This window comes from Mixophyes fleayi, chromosome 1 (genome assembly GCF_038048845.1).
Source record: "Mixophyes fleayi isolate aMixFle1 chromosome 1, aMixFle1.hap1, whole genome shotgun sequence".
Classification (NCBI taxonomy): domain Eukaryota; kingdom Metazoa; phylum Chordata; class Amphibia; order Anura; family Limnodynastidae; genus Mixophyes; species Mixophyes fleayi.
The window spans coordinates 13,382,372-13,401,985 of NC_134402.1; the positions used below are offsets into that span (position 1 = coordinate 13,382,372).

The following is a 19,614-nucleotide window of genomic DNA, read 5'->3' on the forward strand; positions in this document are numbered from 1 at the left end:
CACCCCCTTGATTGACCTGGTCACTCACACTGAACCTGAAATGCCTGATGCCAAATGCCTGGCAGCGACCGTGCCATTCTCCTTTTCTCCTTTTAAAGTGCGGAAGCTTAAGGTGAGCTATGGTGACTAGGGACGCAAACAGTGCACGGCGGCAATTACGCCCAGCTCAGGGCATTAAGTAGAGCTGGACAGAGAGTGGTAGGGAGGGGATCCCCTTTCCTATCCTCCACTCTTTCCGGTGTATCGGGATGAGCAGCCCCCTTCACGGCAATTGGCTCCTCTCCACCATGCCACCTCGCATTAGGGGAGAGTGGGTTACCACCCCATTTAAATGAGACATTTGCTTAGCAGTGGGACCCCCCCACAACATTCCACCACCAGGGACAATAATGCCATTTATCCCTTTGCCAGAATCCAGCCCACCCACTCACATTTTCACCAGTCAGAGAGTGGGGTTCCACCCTGCCCCTGGTTTTGTCCCTAAACAGGGGAGTGCTCAAAGGATCCGACAGACCCCAGCAGAGGTCACGGGCCAATGCTTAAAAAGGTTCTTCTCCACTGAAAATGCAGGTGGGTGCACGTGGGAGTAGGGCTTTCACTACAGCTCTCGTCTGCCCATCACTGAGGTGGTGCAGTCGTTCTCCGCATAGACCCTTCGGTCCACCTCTCTACTCCCTGAGATGTTGGTGGACAAAGCAGAAAGTGCCTGGGATGTATGACTGGTCCTTTCACTCACCCAACAATCCCGGATTTAGTTGTCTCCCCTGAAGGGTGGTCCCAAAAAAGGCAGCGTGCAAGTACCGTTTGATGCAACACTTGGCTCATCTGCTGAGGGATCAGTTAATGATGCCATAGAGCCAAGCCAGTGCACGGTGGTATATCAGTCTTTCAAATACACCCTATTCCATGGGAGAAGATACTGGAGGGGGCGCTGTTAGCTAAGCTTGATATAGAATCTACTTTCTGGCTGCTCCGTTTACATGTGTATTCGTTTTGGTGTATGGGTTTTCGAATGACAGACGGTGTCTATATCGATAGGTGCCTCCGATGTGTTCCTCAGTCTTGTGCGCCTATTTCGGAAGGGTTAGCTCCCTTCTGCATTGGTGTATACAAGCAGGAACGAGCTATTCCATGATCGCATACTACCTGGACGATTTCTTGTTTATAGGTCCCGTTGCTTTCTCGGTTTGCTCGGACACACTTTATGCCGCACAAGGTTTGTTTTTGATTGTGGGAGTCCATGTTGCCCACGATAAGGCTGAGGGGCCACTACCCTGCCTATCGCTTCACGGCATTGAAGTGGACACCAACACAGGATGCTGTCGGTTGTCCAGCGACAAAATTAGGAATCTTAAGCACTTGATTGAAGACATGATTAACTCTCCCACTAGCTCCCTGCGTCAGATGCAGTCACTGTTAGGATCCTTCAGTTTTGCCTGTAGGGTTACCCCTATGGCCAGGATATTTTATAGAAAGCTCCAATTGCTCATGATGGCCAAGATAAAAGGGAAACTGAAGATTTGGTTGCAATTCTTGCAGAATTTTAACAGACTCCGCATATGGCCTACCCCTCCAGTCTCTAAAATATCATTGGGATTTCAGACAGATGCATCCAAGGCCAATGGCTTTGGGGCATTCTTACAAGGAGAATGGTAAACTGTCCCCTGGCTAGTCTCATGGTGCCACAGAGGTTTAGTTCTAAACCCGCTGGCTCTGGATTGATTCCCTGTCGCTGTATCCATCGAATCGTGGTTCCACCGCCATGCGGCCTGGAATGTAGTGTTCTGGTGAAATAATATAGGGGTGGTACAGGTGATCAACCACCAGAGTGCCACTTCAATGCCTGCTGTGAGCTATTGTGACTTGTCATACTATGGTGCCGAGAACAGGATCTATATTTTCAGGCTTGTCACATCCCCAGCACGGATAATGGATTTTTCGATGCCCTCTCATGTTTTAAATGGTACCGCTTTTGGGAACTTGCCCCTACTGCACAATTCACGGGAATACCCTATTCTTCTTATGTTTAGCAGATGGTCGAGCTGGCATAATGGGACTCGTGGAGGCGTGGGTGGACGTGTCTATCAGGAAAGCTTATCGAGTGGCCTGGCAAAGATATGTGCTCTATTTGGGTTTGCGGGCTCCTAGTACTTCAGGTCAGAAAGATAAAATATTTGCTTTTATGTGGGATAGATACCAAGGGGGTTCTACTAAGACATCTATGGCCTCCACATTGGTGGGTATTTTCTTCATGGTGTTCCTCCACAAGATTGTAGAATCCCACAAGTGAATCCGCAAATCGAAGGCCCTTAACGGGTGGGCATGTATGCATCCTGAGGGGTGGATATTTGTATGCCAATAAGCACTGGCATTATGAAGCAGTTGATAGGTGGCAAATACAAAACCCTGTTATTTAGTGCTACTTTTTTGCTTGCCTTCCATGGGGCTTTTGGGGATAGTGAACTGGTGGCGGAGTCCAGAGGCTCCATCATATTGCTGGCTAAGTATAGTCATTTCTTCCACACATATTGCTTGTAAATTAATGTGTTCTAAAACTGATCAATGAGGTAGAGGGCAGTGGATTACCCTGCCCACTCAAGAAGACATAGCCATATGCCCAGTCACCCTCTGTTCACAATCGGCTGGGGTTCACCCCTAGGGACGGGTCATGTGGTTGATCCCACCTGATAAAATTCCAATTTAATGCGCTGCTCATGAACTCCCTGGTGCATGGGGGTTTAGACCCAGCTCTCTAAGGCACCCATTCCTTCAGGATTGGGGCAGCTACCGCTGCAGCTGAAAGAGACGCTACTATTCAGGTGATTCAATCACTGGGTCGAAGGAAGTCTGAAGCCTATAGGAAGTATATAAAGTCTAATCTAAAATCTCCTCTAAAATCGAGGCCATCCGACTTGAAATCTCCTCCTCCACTCTCTCTTCCACCCCTCCCACTCTTCCGTTCTCCCCCCAACCACCTTCCCCTCCACTCCTTCCGCCACACCACCGGCGAGGAAGTCCGCTCTCTCATTTCATCCTCCTCCCCACTACCTGTCCCCTGGATCCCATCCCCTCCCACCTTGTTCGCTCCCTTTCCCCCACCACCTGCTCCCACCTCGCTCACCTCTTTAATCTCTTCTTCTCCACTGGCATCTTCCCCTCCTCCTTCAAACATGCTCTTGTATCCCCCATTCTTAAGAAACCTAATCTCGACCCCACTTCTCTCTTGAACTATCGCCCCATATCTCTTCTCCCTTTTGCCTCCAAAATTCTCGAGAGGCTCGTCTGCAGCCGTCTCACCTCCTACCTTTCTGAATACTCCCTCCTTGATCCTCTCCAGTCTGGTTTCCGCCCCCTCCACTCCACTAAAACTGCCCTGGCTAAAGTCACCAATGACCTCCTCTCTGCTAAAGCCTGGGGCCACTTCTCCCTTCTCATCCTCCTTGACCTCTCTGCAGCCTTCAACACCATTGACCACCCCCTCCTCCTTCACACCCTCCAGTCTTTCGGCCTCTCCGGCCCAGTCCTGTCCTGGTTCACCTCTTACCCTACTCACCGATCCTTCTCTGTCACCATCTCTGGGTCTTTCTCCCCCCCGTCCACCCTTCCAGTCGGGGTCCCTCAGGGCTCTGTTCTGGGACCCTTACTCTTCTCTCTATACACCTCCTCCCTGGGTGAACTCATCAGCTCCTTCAGCTTCAGCTTACACCTTTACGCTGTCGACACTTAACTATACCTCTCCTCTCCTGATCTCTCTCCCTCTTCTCTAGGGTGTCCGTCTGCCTCTCTGCCATCTCCTCCTGGATGTCCTCTCAATTCCTCAAACTTAACCTTGCCAAAACTGAGCTCATAGTTTTTCCTCCCTCTCATACCTCATCCCCTTCTGACCTCTCCATCACTGTCGATAACACCTCTATCTCCCCTGTCCCCCAACTTCACTGCCTTGGTGTCATCCTCGACTCCTCTCTCTCCTTTGGCCCCCACATCCTCTCTCTTGCTAAATTCTGCCGCTTCCAGCTGCGTAACATCGCTCGCATTCGGCCCTTCCTCTCCCAAGATGCCACCAAATGCTTTATCCACTCTCTGATCATCTCCCGCCTGGACTACTGCAACCTCCTCCTCACTGGCCTCCCCCACTCTCATCTCGATCCCCTTCGATCTGTTCTTAACGCTGCCGCTAGGCTTATTTTCCTTTCTCGCCGCTCCTTTTCTGTCTCCCTCCTCTACCTAGCCCTTCACTGGCTCCCATTCCCCTTCAGAATGCTCTTTAAGCTCCTCACACTCACCTACAAGACCCTCGCCAACTCCACTGCGCCCTACATCTCCACCCTCCTCTCTATTTATGCTCCATCCCGCCCTCTCCGTTCTGCCTCTGACCGTCGCCTCTCATCTCCCCTTATAACTTCCTCCCATGCGCGTATCCAAGACTTCGCCCGTGCTGCCCCCCTCCAATGGAACAAGCTCCCTCCCTCCATCAGAACTTCCCCTAATCTGTCCAGTTTCAAACAGGCCCTAAAAACCCACCTTTTTCTTAAAGCCTTTCTGTCTCCCACTTAACTTCCTACCTTATCTTCTGCCTCCGTCCCCTTACTCTCCCTCTCTCCCCTGCGTCTCTCTGTCTGTCCACCCCTCCCCTTAGATTGTACGCTCCTCTGAGCAGTGCCATCTCTCCTCCTGTTTCCACCACTTCTAACTCAGCTCTCCAGCTACTTAGCCCTCCTCCTCGTGGGTCCTCCACCCCACGTCCACTCTCGCTCCCTCCTCCCCCCTGGGGGTCTCCCTGTCTTCCGTGCCCTCCTTCTTGGGCCCCGTCATTTGCGGATCCTCCCTCCTCCTTCCCCGCCCTCTCTAGCTGTGCATTGAGCTTACTGAGTTACTGTGCTTACTGTACTGTGCTGTCTCCCATTGTATTGTAATTTGTTTGTCCCTGTACGGCGCTGCGGAAGCCTTGTGGTGCCTTATAATTAAAAATTACTAATAATAATAATAATAATAATAATCCATAGGCTGCTTCCCGGTTTCTTTGGCCACTCTTGCCTCGAGAACCCAGGGTGTAGCTGCTTGTTACTTTTATTGAGAACATTAGAAAAAAATAACATGTCCACGGGGCATGTCATCATCTCACTAGCAGGTATTGTCATCGACCACCCCTTGATAATGGTAGCACAGAAACACTTGTATAGGCCTGATGGGGTCACTTAATGTACAAAAGGGATATGGATCTTCATAGAGCAGGTTAATCAGAGATTGGGTTCACTAGTAAGGTCACTTGGTAGCGGATTGTGAGTCTGTTAAAGGATCACAGCTTCTAGGCGGGAGAGCCTTGCCGTCAGCAACTAATTAGTTCAGTGCTACCGCTGAATAGGTCTCTCACCCTTTTGAACTAACCTGACTCTTGGTCCTTTTGTGTGGAAGATCCCTTGACTTGCTTTGTGTGGGCATGTCATTGTCGAGTCCAAAAGGGGAGTAGTTACTTCGACGCCATATTTACACCATGCCAATCATAAAGGCTCATATCCTGGGACCAGAGTGTAATTGGACCTTCCACTGTTTTGGTTTTGCAAGTAGCTTAGCTGACTGCTTTGCTTTCACTGCCACCATAGATATAATTTTATTATCACCTTTGCCACATTTAAATGTGTGTCCATATGGTTATTTTATAGTAGCAACATAAGTAAGGTGAATAAGAACTTACAAAGGAGTTTTGGTGCGTGAAAGGGAGACATCAACACACAGTTTATTCTTTTTCCTCCTTGTTTTCATCCTTGTAATATAGTGTGGACTTCAATTTCCCAGCATGTGCCACCACACATTTTTTGCATTGATCTGCTGTGCTCATTTCTAGGTAGTACAGTACTGAAATACGGTAATGAACATCATTCATTTTCCAATCCTTGAAGATACATCACTGCAGGGTGTCTTCATGGCCGTTCCAGGGACACTTTGTGGTGCATTGTGGGAACTGAATTTACTGAACTAAATGATGGTTTATTTGATAAAGGTGACTTTATCAAGTAAAAGGTCAACAAAATAATACAGACTTGGCTTTTATTAAGTATCATTATTTTGTTGTTTTCTTTATAGAAATAGACCAGCACATAACTATGTTCTAGTTTCTTGGATACCAGGAATTCCACCTATCAGTATTGTATGACCGTGCACCATTCATGCAGCAGTGAAGAGCTAAGTAAGTAAGAGCAATTGCATCCCATTCTTTTCTGGTCTTCTCATACATACATATTGTTTACAGACAGGGAACACTGAGTTCACTCCTTCCTCCCCTTCATAAACATAAACAGAGAATTCTGTCCCTAAATTTCCCTCATCCATTTTACAGACACAGTGTCACTCACAGACAGAACATAAATGAATTCCCTGCTCCTGATTTGCTGCCATTCAGCCATCATTATATTCCTAAAGTACTTACTTCCCCACATATAAATAATAATTTTAATCTGAACCCTCAAAATTGTATTAAGGTCCACAGTTTCACCTCTGTACCCCACCCCTCATCCCCCTTCATAACAAAGTCAGACAATTAAGCAAGCAATAAGGGAGAGAATAATGAAAATAATCCTATATCTCAAATTTTGGGGGTTCCTTTAATTATGTTGCTGAAGGCAGTCAAGTAAGAAACGGTAGAGAAATTAATTCTCTGCACAGCTGGTAATAACATTAAGGAAGCACAGTGGATGACCATGCAGTCTAAGTGATATGCCCTGCACTGTAAAGTATAGCCACCTGTAATATTTGAATTATGTGCACACTTATCTCCCTTCAATAGTAGAGCAACATGAAAATGGACATACATTCTGACTGTCCTGGCAAATTTGGACAAAGTCCTGACAGCACAGGAGTATCCTTAGAATTGAAACTGGTTGGCTAGAATTAAAGATGGGCGGGCTCAGTTCCCCGAGAACCGAACCCACCCGAATTTTGGGTATCCGAGTACCGAGCTCCCTGAGCTGCGAGATGATCCCATCGGATCCCGTCGGATCCGCACTGTTCGGGTGGGCTCAGATTAGCGGAATCCTTAATTTTGGGGTGCGAAGGAGAAGGAGGAGTAGAGAATGACTCCCAGACAGCGCAGTTGTGGAACAGATGAGCTAGATGTATTGTCAATAGTGATAGAGCATGATAAAGATGTTCAGTTTTGTAATATGTTATCTGCAATTTCAGCCATGCTTGAATTGGTTTTAGTGAACAGGTGTGGGTTCATTTCCCTACCTCATGTTGCATGAGGCTTGTGGAGGCTGTGTGAAAACTTGAGAAGTTTGTCAGATTTGCATATCAAATGCTAGGAGCCACTTCCAGTGGAAGGTTGGCTCTACCCCAAACAGAGATTTTATCCTATGTTACACATGGTGGAGAAGGTATCTTTCCTCTCTGCTCCCACCCTTACAGTTTCCATCAGCTGGGATCTGTATGTCCTATAAGTTGAATGGAATGGAGGTCTGTGCATATGAGAGGTAGCTTGGAATGTCATTTATATCAGAGGTTGGCTAGTATGTGAAAATGGATTACAGTGTAATTGAATGGAAACTGTAACTGCATGTCTTGTAATAGAGTTGCAATGTTGTGAATAGAGTTTGTAAGACAATGTGATGTTTGAATTGTATTTATTGATAATGGAAATTGATATGTTTCTGTGTAGATTGCGTTGCATAAGTATGCATTGTATATGTTTGAAATAGCATTGTAATTGAACAGTATAGCTAGATATAGTGTTAAGATGGCTGACAATGTGCCATGTTGTTGTAATTAACTCCTGCAATACTGTACAATTGTGGGATGATATATACATTGATTTATGAAACTGTAAGTCCTGGTATTTAGAATGGATTGTGCATTGTGCAATGACTGAAGGTAGTTTTTTTAATATGAAACATTTGAAATAATGCAGTTTAGTGATGGAAAAATTGAGTTTATGATATGGTAGTTACTATGGTAGCAATGTAATATACAATGTGTTCAGAGGAGACTGAGTTTATGCAGACAATTGAGAAAATGGAGATTTATCTAATTCCTACATGCCTTCAGTATGGCTGTCATTGTAAGTTAATATCATCATCATGATTGGACAAAATGGCTCCTGTGCGAGATGCATAATATCTTAGTTGTAATGGTAAAAGTCTCCATGTTAGATAGAGCGAAATGTGAATAATAGTAATGGCTGCTGCAAAGCATAATTAACACACTTTTTGGACTTTGACTGAGATAAGTGAAATGAAACAATATGAGAACACATGGTATAAGTTTCTCATACTTGCCGACTTTCTGAAATTGGCGTCCTGGAGCTGCCTGAAGGATGTGGGCTTGTCAGGGGTGGGGCTATGTAAATTGCACCCTTTTGGTCCCGCCCCATAACTTAATGATGCAAAACGCATCATTTTATATGGGGCCAAATGCCATGATTCCCTAAAATTTTTTGGCTCTAATTCTGCCCAGTCCACTAGGACATGGACAGATGCGAGAGGCTGCCATATTCTCCTGGGAGTCCGGGAGACCTACCCAGAATCCTGGAGTCTCCCGCACATTCCAGGAGAGTTGGCAAGTATGAAGTTTCTATGTAAGATAACTGGAGTTTATAGTATGAGAATGGTTTTGATTCATGCATAATGAATGTGAGTAGTTTGGAATATAAATGGTGTCAGAATCACTAGTTGGAATTGATGATACCTGCCAGCAGTTGGCGCTACTGAGTACTAAGGCGCGGAGTCTAACACGCCCCTGGTTTTCACCAGGAACCCCCGCAAGGAGGTATGGACTTTGCTGCAAGGGACGCGCAGGTCGCGGCCCTCAGTATCAGTCAGCTGGCGAGGTAACAATTGAGGCAGCAGTGACAGCCCACCAGGATGCAGGATGGAAGAGTAGTCAGCAAGCCGGGTCAAAACCAGAGGAACGGATATAGCCAAATCAGAAGCAGGAGAATGGTCAGGAAGCCGGGTCAATATCAAATATCACTGTAAGCCAGAATCAGGAACCAAAGGAGAAGTCAGGAACAAGCCGGGGTCAGAATCCAAATAACAGCATCACAGGAACAAACGCTGGAGAAAGTCTGAAGACCAAATACTCTGGCACTAGACATGTGTCAGAGGCTGCTTTATATACCCTAAGATTTTGGCGGTAAGACATGCTGGCTGCAGACAGGTGAGCAGAGATAGCGTCCCGCTGCTAGGCAACAGGACGTGGTTGCTGAGAAAGTGCAGGTGTCCGTCTCCTGCACCAAGTGTCAGTGCAGAGACGGCGCCTGACAAATAGTATTTGAGATTTATGTTGTGAAATGTATGTGGAAGGTTGAAATGCGTTTTGCTGAATGCCCAGCCTGTGTGTCTCCCCCCACAGCTTTCCCCCCTTCCCCCAACCACACAATTCAGCAGCACATACACACACCTTTATCAATAGGTAAAACTGATTCAGACACACCTTTACATCACAAAATAGCTGGGACACACACACACACACACACTCATTAAATTGTATATTTATAATACAGACAATGAATGTAATGTATTGTATGAACACCATCCATCTTAATAGAGTAAGCGAAACCTGTTGAGTTGCATAACATACTCTGTTTACTGTCTTATAATATTAATGAGTTTTACAATTTGAATGTTAATTAAGAATACAAAACATTTTAAATGAAACTACATATTTTGTGTGCAGTCATTCTTGAAAATATAAACATAAGTTTAATATATATATAAATTGGTCCGTATGGATTTAGGGAAAAATAAGAATAATATTTCTTAGGGTAAACCAGAACTACCTTTGCAAGGAGTTGGTTGACAGTAATAATCATAAATAACGTTACTAAATAGACATCCATACATTTGAAAGACTATTAGGACCCATTTCCTCTATAGCACCCTTTTACAGAGAGGTCGGGGGGGGGGGGAGATACTTGATGGAGGGAAGACAATGGGCCTGGTCCATCAAGGCACGCATACTGAGCTCAACATGCGTTTGTTTCAAAACAGACATAATGCTGCTTTGCGCACTCCTGAAATCATCAAGGCTCAGATCTCAAGATACGCTAACAGATGAATTTGGTAGTAAAGACACTTACGTGACGTAAAAGCTGGCGTGGTGTAATACTGCATCTATCAGAAGTATTTGGACCGCTAAGTATTTCACAGACACACATACATTTCAGTACGCTATGCATTTGTATTGTTAACCTGTTATAAATAAGACTATTGATGCTCAAGCTTAATTGGTTTTATTTACATTTGGGGGACTACAGGTCTTAGCATGGCCTTGCAGCCATGGGTATCAATGTGCATGACATAACACAAACTCCTGCATGCGCAGACACTTAATGGTAGCTTGACCATGCAGGGACCTTTACTGCACTACGGACAAAAGGCTTTTAAGCTTTATACATTTAATATTACCCTACACCCACCACCCAGGGGTGTACTTTCAGCACGCGGCTGGGAACCACTGGGTGGGGGGTTTGGTGGCCCCATCTCAATAGGGAATGACATACTCACCATCCTGGGGCTGGTTGTCATTACAGCAGGGGGACCCCATGCTGTGGGCTTCCCTACTATAGTACCATCAGCCCAGGTCATTCTCTGCTGCACCTACCCTCTCTTCTGCACCTCCACTCTCTGCTGTCCCACTGGCCTCTACTTCTTCACATTGTTGCCTTCCACATCACAGGTAACCAGAAGTCACGCCCGGCCCCAAGCAACAGCAACATTAGGGCCAAGTGCCAAAAAATTATTTTGTTCTGTTTGTTTGAATTTATTGCACATGTGTTTTGAATTGTGTTGGCATTAATATACCATTATTTTGAATTCCACCAAAAAATTCTCTGGTGTTTTTGTACATTTAATTCAAGGCTTAGTTTTTTGATGTCCTAAAATTACTTGCATGCAAAACAGGTGGAAGGCACATATTATTTCAATACGGCAGCATCCACCATATCTGGAGGGCTTGGGTCAAAGTGTCCCCCCTACTGGCCAGCAATCATGGTCTCTTTCACCAAAAGAACCCCACTCCTAATGATGTTGCATGCGGTCCTCGACGCATACACAAAAGCGCCCCCAGATCAGTTGAGGCACCTAAATTGGGCCTTTAAAAGGTCAAATACCCTCTCCATGATTGATCTGGTGGACGTATGCACCGAGTTGTATGTGACTACCTACTCCGTGTCTGGGTTCCAAAGAGGAGTGAGGAGCCAAGGGCAGAAAGGATACGTGTTGTCTCCTATAAAGGATGACAAGAAAGACAAAATAACAAATAATAATAATGAGAAACCAAACATACAAACAATTCAGGCAATCTTCTAACAAAATGTGGTACTATTGTTATGGTACAATCTTTGGAATTTGAGTCTAGGGACCTGATTTATTAAGGCAATCAATGTGAAAAAAATTAAGGTAATTTGCACCTTGACAAAACCATGTTGCATTGGAGATGGAGGTAAATTTAAAATGCTGGGATAGATTTCTAGTTTTGCTAAGGCATGTCTTAAATCAACTTTAAATTTCTTTGTAAAAACACAGCTATCAAATATTTGTGTCCTACATGAAAAGCAGCCAATGTTTTCCTTGCCTACAAAATATTAAATAAATGTCCACCCATTGCATTGTAACATACACCATATTGCAAAAAGTGTTTATATTTTAGAAAGGTTGTTTGAGCTACCACTTCTGACTACAGGGTATGGCAAGCTCTTTAAGACAACAAAAGGCTAGTGTGAATTAATTAAAAAATATAAAATAGTACCTAATAGATAAGCGTCACCATGTGGCCTTGCACCACCTTACCTCTGTTGCAATCTGCACCATGTCTCTGATTCCCTGAAGGTGAAGGAGTCATGGATACAGCCAGGCCTCCAAGCCATACAGCAATCATGCCTCAAATTAGGAGAGAGGCATCATATATAGCCAGGACATTTATCGACTCCAAATGCTTACGATTCAAATAAATCAAAGCCTTTACACCTGACAGGACCAGGGCTACATGTGTGCCATCTATTGCCCCTATAATGTGTGGATAGTTGGCTATGATGGGAAACTGCCGTTTTATGAGTTCATAGGAATCCTCATTGACTGGCAGATGGATAAATTGGCTGAGACATGAGAGGAATGCCCTCAGCACAACCTTCAGCACATGACTGAAAGTGGCTTGGGACATTGCTACCGTTACCCCCACTGTGGTCTGGAAGGACCCAGTGGCACAAAAGTGCAATACCACCAAAAGTTTGGTCAATGGCAGCATTGCTATCAGGATGTTGCACATTGGTTCTAGGTCACGCTGGAATAAAAGTAGAAGCACACATTTCAGAACTCACATTAAAGTCATTAGAATGCATATTCAGTGCAGGGAAAAATAAAATTAAACATACCTCTTATAACGAATAAGTTTGTATTCGATCACAACAACAAGAAAACAATCTCCGACAAACTAATCTCTAGAAAATGAGACTTACACTAAGGCACCATTGGTGATATCCCTTCATGGGTCTCATATAATGATATCTAATGAGATGACTGTATGCAGGAGATTAGTTTAAATTTGAATTAGATTACGCGTGGTGAAGCGGTGTGTGTTCATGGCTGTCAGCAGTGACTTGGACTAGCCCCTAGCTGGCGCAGGCTTTCCGTCTGTAAAAACTGCCTATTACTGCATGCACTAGAGACGAAAATGGACGTATGTGCAGGGGAAAGCCTTTACTGTACATTGCCTACGTGCATCCACCCCTTCCCCACCCAGTTCTCTCCTCGAAATCTTTGGCTGTCTTCACTGTCATTTGTGCTGGAAAATGAAGCAGATATTACTGCGTTCAAAGCTGTATGTCCCGGATCTGGGCATGTGCAGAGCGACTTTGCGTGCAATATGTTCAAAATTGGCATATACCTGCCATGATGATTCAGGTCTAACGAGTTCAATTTTGGCAATGTTGAGGTTGAGTACAACATAATGAGGTTGCAAGTCAAGAGGTAGACATCAACTTGGATCCTGTACATTCCCTGGAGATGTGGCCTTCAGGGATTATGTGCTTCAATATTAATTTTGCTTTATTCTGAATATTAAATATTTTAAATATAATTTAAAATATTTTAGAATCTTTAGTGTTCCATGTTATATTTGCCCATAAAAACAAATTCTAAATGAATAGAATAAACAGACCCATGTGTGCATATTATGGTATTTTTGTTGAATTTCAAATCATTTTTAATTTTGTTTATTTTTTCAAAATATTTCCCCTCCAGGGGCGATGTTGTTATTGGTCCTAATCATCTGGCTTAACAAAGTCCAAAAACTTTGCCTATAGTGCAGATGAAAGTGTTACGTTCTCTGTTCCTTTGGGATCAAATCCCTGGGGACAAATGTGGGGACACTACGGAATACTGGAGGGAACAGGCACTCCAGACTTTCTGGTCTATCATCTTCTTGAGGATGGCAGGGATGGTGTTCTGGATCTCTTTGGTCTTATTAAGACTTTTCTCTAAGGCCTCTAGCATCCACAATGGTGTTGAATGTTCCATGCCAGCAGGAGGCCAGGAGGTTGCTGTCCCTGGCAGCTCTGCCTCTTGATCCTTCTCTGTATTTTCCCCCGACACATCCTATTCTACCTCCTCAAGATGTTCCTCATGGTGGGTCGGTGTATTTCCTCTATGAAAAATGAATGGTTAAATGTTACATTATTTTTCTGTCAACAAAATTTATTTTCAAAGAAAACTTTAATATGTAAAAGTACAAATTCCATAATCCTTCTATATGAAGCTTTATGTGTATGTAGCACAAGGAAAATTTGATGTAACAACCATTTGAAACTTGTTTTTGAAGGACATTCTTAGGTTTTGTGTATTTTTATATTTCTTCTTAGCCTTTTTAAGTTAAAAATGGTAATGTCAAATGGCAAAATATGTACTTTTGTCAAGACTATAGATAACAAACTGATTTTATTTTATGATTAATGTATGTATGGATGTATTAAACCCAAGTTACCTAAGATAGCAAGTAGTACATTTATAAATATGTTTACACAATATTAGTCTTGTTGTAATTTATAGATTACATCGTATGAATACTGACCTGAGTGCACTTGATGTAGCTCTGCGGAGGGACCTGAATCTGGGTCAATGCGTACTACAGCCTGGATTTCTACACAAGGCTCCCCTCAATAGGTAACAGTCCCAAAGGAGTCATGGGCCCACCACTGGTCACCCTTCAGTGATGTTCCTGGAGTTTATCATTTAGGTACCTTTTGAAATCCTGACACATGTAAAGTAAATATAATTTAACTAGGTCATGTAATGTGTAGTTACATTGAAGTCATGTATAGGAAAGAGAGATGGAGAGAGAAAGAGCATCACAGAGATAGAGAGACACAGTAAGATAAATTAATTTAAGTAAATTGCCACTTGATCTCAGTTACACTGAGGTAGATAGGAGTCAAGGCTCTCACCTGCAATACTATCTCCTTCCAAATGCGGATGTTCTGCCCAGCTGTAGGCTGCCTGTTGATGTGAAATATCTTGCCCACCACAAGACGCACTAGTACCCCCACTTCCTTGTTGCTGAAATTGGGCTGGAAGCACATTGTAGTGACACAGTTGTCCACAGGTGCCTGTTTCTCAGTCTGAGGCATTTTCATTGCTAGCATTATTATTGTTTTTAGCAATAAAATTAAATATTATATATGATTATTGAAACTAGCTAGCGTGTGAATGTTTTAACTTCATATGGTGTCATGTATACAATAAGAAAATACTTTTTTTTTTTTTAAGTGTAAGCAAATGTATTTTCACACCAAACTTTGGTGCTATTTATAGTTATTATAGTGTAGTAATGTTTATAGTTGTGTATGTGCACAATAGCTGCTCTGATCTTTAATATGAATGTTTGCCTAGCAGCCATTAAGCCTAAAGGATTTAGGCTATCCCCTGCCGCACATCATCGCACTTACATTGACAAGAACAGTCCTCGGTTCCTAGCACAGCCAATCGGCATTGTGAGTGTTGAAATGCACCAGTTGCAAGTATGAGGGCAACAAGCTTCACCTGTGAGGAGCTGCTATTCCTCCCTGAAGTAATGGATACGAGTGGCATGGCTGTGCCATACTACTAAACACAGAGGGCCTGAGTCATTAAGGAGAGCAAAGCATAAAGAAGGAGTAACATGTGCACCTGGGCAAAACCATGTTGCATTGGAGGGGGAGGTAAATTTCAAATGTGGGGACAGATTTATAGTTGGGGTAGAACATGTCCTAGATCAACTTTAAATTTCAGTGTAATAATAAAGCTATTAAGTATTTGTGTGTTAGATGAAAAAACAGCTAGTATTTAACTTGTGTGCAAAATTATAAACTAATTTGAACCCCTTGTATTGTAACATGGTTTGTCCCAAAGAACATTTACTCCTTTTTTGCCTTAATGACTCAGGCCCAGAGTCTTTGCTAAGAGCTAAAATGGTTTAGTTCTAATAAAGTAAGTATTAACACATACACATATTGCATACGTCTGTGTAGTTTAATAATAGAGCATACCCAAAACTGCACAAATTGTAATACTGTAGCATGAGAATAAGGGTTACATATTAGTGTTTAATTGGTGCCTAATAAATATTTTACATGTGAGATTAGTTATGGTGTCTTAAAACCTTAGGATGTGGGTTTCATATGATTCAGAATATTTCAAGTGGTGTATAAGATAATAAGAAAGTAACTGGGATGTGTCGGTGCACCCTAAATCCACAGTCATCATGTAAAAGGGTCAATATAGTGTAACAACGGTAATAGCGCGGAGCGTATATTTGGTAATGAAACTAACTGACTATACATTTAATGGCGGTCACCTTTGGCCGTAGTGTAAATACTCCTGGCAGAAGCCTGGTGCATATGGTAGCAATGCTGATTTCTGGCCCCTACACTTGTGTTCTCTCTATGGGCAGCGTTATGCCAATTGTACACTTGGATTAAATGTGGATCATATGCTGCCGATGAGAAGCTGACTACATCTTGGGACGTGCTTGGCTCTGCGTATAGAGTGAAAAGACAGAAGTTAAGTTCATTTAGTGGCAGCTCAGGCCCTAGGTATCAAAGAGATAATTTATTGTATGAACTTAGACCAAAATGTAGTTTTATAGATCACACATTTATTTCTTTAGATATTAGTGTTTCATTCAGAAGATTTGGAAATCAGTTTGATCTTTTATTTTCAAATGAATAATGGTCAGATGACCATTAGACTTTCACTATTTCCATGCTTCCTTACATTCATTTTTATTAAAGTATTCAAACCAAAAACAATGCGTGTCTTTGCAAGAGGTGCTCCTTGCCCAAGAGGGGGATATCTATGGCAAAAGGATAAAGTCTATACAAAGTGGGTGGGGGGGGGGGTGCAAAAGTGGATATCCAAGTGCAAATGGGGAGGTGATTGTATAAAATGCTGGGAAAGACATTAATTTGACATTAATTTGGCTGGGAAAAAAAACAAATGCAAATGGGAAAAAATCCTCTCTCTCTCTCAAAGTGCTTCGTTTATTGGATTAACTGTTAGTGATCTGGGGTAATTTTGCAATGTTTAAATTTAAAGCAATCAGTCACTTGATTTTTGGTACAGTTTTCTGATGAATTTTAAAATGCTGAATTGATACACTAAGTCCTTAAGATAAAAAGAGGAGTTGTAGAATGTGGTGGTAATCGTTAATACGATTACCACTATTCCGAAAACCACTTCACTTACAAAATACCCAGAAAGTTTTTAAAAGCGATGTTAATATTTATAGACTTAACTTTAAAGCGACTGTGCAGAACACCGATAGACCTGAATTCTGACCGCAAGTGATTTCGATTGAAGAGGTGTCCGGCACTCCTGTTTTCTTGTCATCGCGACTTGTATTCATTTAAATTTAAAGTGGCATTGTCGGGTCCCCGCAGGTTAAGTCTTTAAACACTTAGCCCGAAATTGCCACTTTAAATTCAGATGAATACAAGTCGCGATGACAGTAAACAGTAGTGCCGGACACCACTTCAATCGAAATCACCTGCGGTCAGCATTCGGGTCTATCGGCGATCTGCATAGTTGCTTTAAAGGTAAGTCTATAAATATTAACATTGCTTTTTAAAACTTTCGGGGGTTTTTTGTAGGTGAAGTGGGTGTCGGATTTTTTGAAAACAAAAAAACGTACCCAACCCGTAGAATGATATTGAATCCCCACTATAGTCTAATTCTTTCTGTATACACCTGTTTTTCAGACTCTAAAATACAAATAAAACAAGAATATATCATAGTCCTTTAAAATAACATGTCGCTGAATGCTGAATTAATTTTCTCTGACTTGCACTTGCAAAGCAAAATAATAAGCTATTGTACATATACCAGACTTACTGGAAATTTCTCCTTCTGAACATGACACACAGTCATAGCAACATGCATGAGATCCTCCTCTTGGAGCTTTTCTGAATCCATCAAGACACTTATCAGAACATTGACCTTGTGGCATCTGTTAAAAAAAGTTACAGAGGTTTAACTGAGCCTATTTTGAAATTCTAACAGCTTTAGAATACTATAACCAATATGTAGGGATATTGAGAAGCGGAAATATATTGGATTGATGATTTTTTTTTATTGAGCATTTGTTAAGACAAAACAGCTGAAAAATAATTTTATGAGAATTTTTCATAACTTTGTCCATTGGTACTTTAGGCACCTAAAATTAAGAATTATTCCATTGGACTCTGCATAGGTGTACTTGTTATATGGGACTGTGTATTTTTCTTGATATTAAGTCTCTATCGTTTACCAATTTTGAGATATTTAGACTAGAAATCCCACATAATGCTGCAATTTTGTAGTTCCTTAACTGGAAAGTCACTGGCTGTCTTAAACCTATTCATTATCCAATAACATCTAGTTGCCACTTCCAGTGTTCATAGTCTGCAGTCCAGCACTAGGCTGAGTGTGTATATTCTGCTCCATCATTCCTCCAGCAACAAAAAGGTTGGATTCATTTAAGACCATTTATCTGCCCCCTGCACCACAACCTCTGCCTGGAAACACAGAGTCCCTTCTCCCATGGAAGAGATAGTGACTTTTTTAATGTCCCTGGCAACCACATCATATCAGATGGAACCAGGGCTGCCAAGAAGAATTCAGGGCCCGGGTACAACAAATTCATGGGGCCCCCCTCATAGTGAAGTAAGCCCCAAAATTTTTTTGCGCCGCCTTACGGCGGCGCAAAAAAGATTAGGTATATGGTCATATATTCAGGGGCGTGGCTAGCCAAACGGCAGTGCAAAAATTTTGGGAGGTGCGGTCATGCATTTGGGGGCGTGGCAAACGTGCCATTGGGGCGTGGCTAACATAAAAACCACTAGGCTCTCAATTCGCCGGAGCGTCACATATGTTTAAGCACTCCTGACTTTCAGGACATCTACCACCACAGGGTAGTATACAAACAATGCAGTGTGTACACAAACAGTTCAGTCTTGGCCTACACCTTACATTGGACACAACATTCACCAAAAATTGGTATTGTCCCTACTAGAATCACAACATTTCACACACTGTGCTGCTCTCTCCTACCTGTTCTTCTCACTTTCTCCACCTGTGGCTGCTGCTTTCTTTAGTTGTGGCTTGTCCGGATCCAGAAATGTTGAAGGACCTATTTTGAAAAAAAAATGGCTACATTTAGAAAATTACAGCCAGCCCCAGCGTTAAATCAATAGCACCCACGATTAATAATTAGGCCTTCCTCCAGCTCCAATATTACAATAATGTGCCCCTTCATCATCGCCATGCCTTATGATCACACTGTGCCCTCCATGCTGTTTTTGCCCCCTTCATCTGGCTCCCCTTCATCAGACTATACTATGCTGCTCCCCCCCTTTTTCAATCCCACTGTGCCATGCCTCCCCCCCCCCTTTGTAACCCCACTGTGTCATGCTGCCCACCATTTTTTAACCCCACTGTGCCATGCTGACCCCTGTTTATTAACCCCACTGTGCCATACTGCCCCGTTTTTTAACCCATCTGTGCCCCTCTCATTTTTTCACCCCCTCTGTCATGCTGCTTTCCCATTTTTTAACCCCTCTGTGCTCCCCCCTCAATTTTTAACCCCTCTGACATGCTGCTTTCCCATTTTTTAACCCATCTGTGCCCCTCTCATTTTTTAACCCCTCTGACATGCTGCTTTCCCGTTTTTTAACCCCTCTGTGCTCCCCCCTCAATTTTTAACCCCTCTGACATGCTGCTTTCCCATTTTTTAACCCCTCTGTGCCCCCACTCATTTTTTAACCCCTCTGACATGCTGCTTTCCCATTTTTTAACCCCTCTGTGCTCCCCCTCATTTTTTAACCCCTCTGACATGCTGCTTTCCCGTTTTTTAACCCCTCTGTGCTCCCCCCTCAATTTTTAACCCCTCTGACATGCTGCTTTCCCATTTTTTAACCCCTCTGTGCCCCCACTCATTTTTTAACCCCTCTGACATGCTGCTTTCCCGTTTTTTAACCCCTCTGTGCTCCCCCTCATTTTTTAACCCCTCTGACATGCTGCTTCCCCGTTTTTAACCCCTTTGACATGCTGCTTTCCCGTTTTTTAACCCCTCTGTGCCCCCCCTTATTTTTTAACCCCTCTGTCATGCTGCCCCCCC

General features: G+C 43.2%; 1 protein-coding gene across 1 annotated transcript in view; it reads right to left on the reverse strand.

The window, feature by feature from the left end:
* Positions 1-19,614, reverse strand: part of LOC142142292 (vomeronasal type-2 receptor 26-like) — a 70,465-nt gene that overhangs the window by 4,012 nt on the left and 46,839 nt on the right. Inside the window, exon 5 of the mRNA XM_075203972.1 lies at positions 17,343-17,466. Coding sequence (XP_075060073.1) covers positions 17,343-17,466 — 124 coding nt within the window. The remainder of the gene's footprint in view (positions 1-17,342; positions 17,467-19,614) is intronic.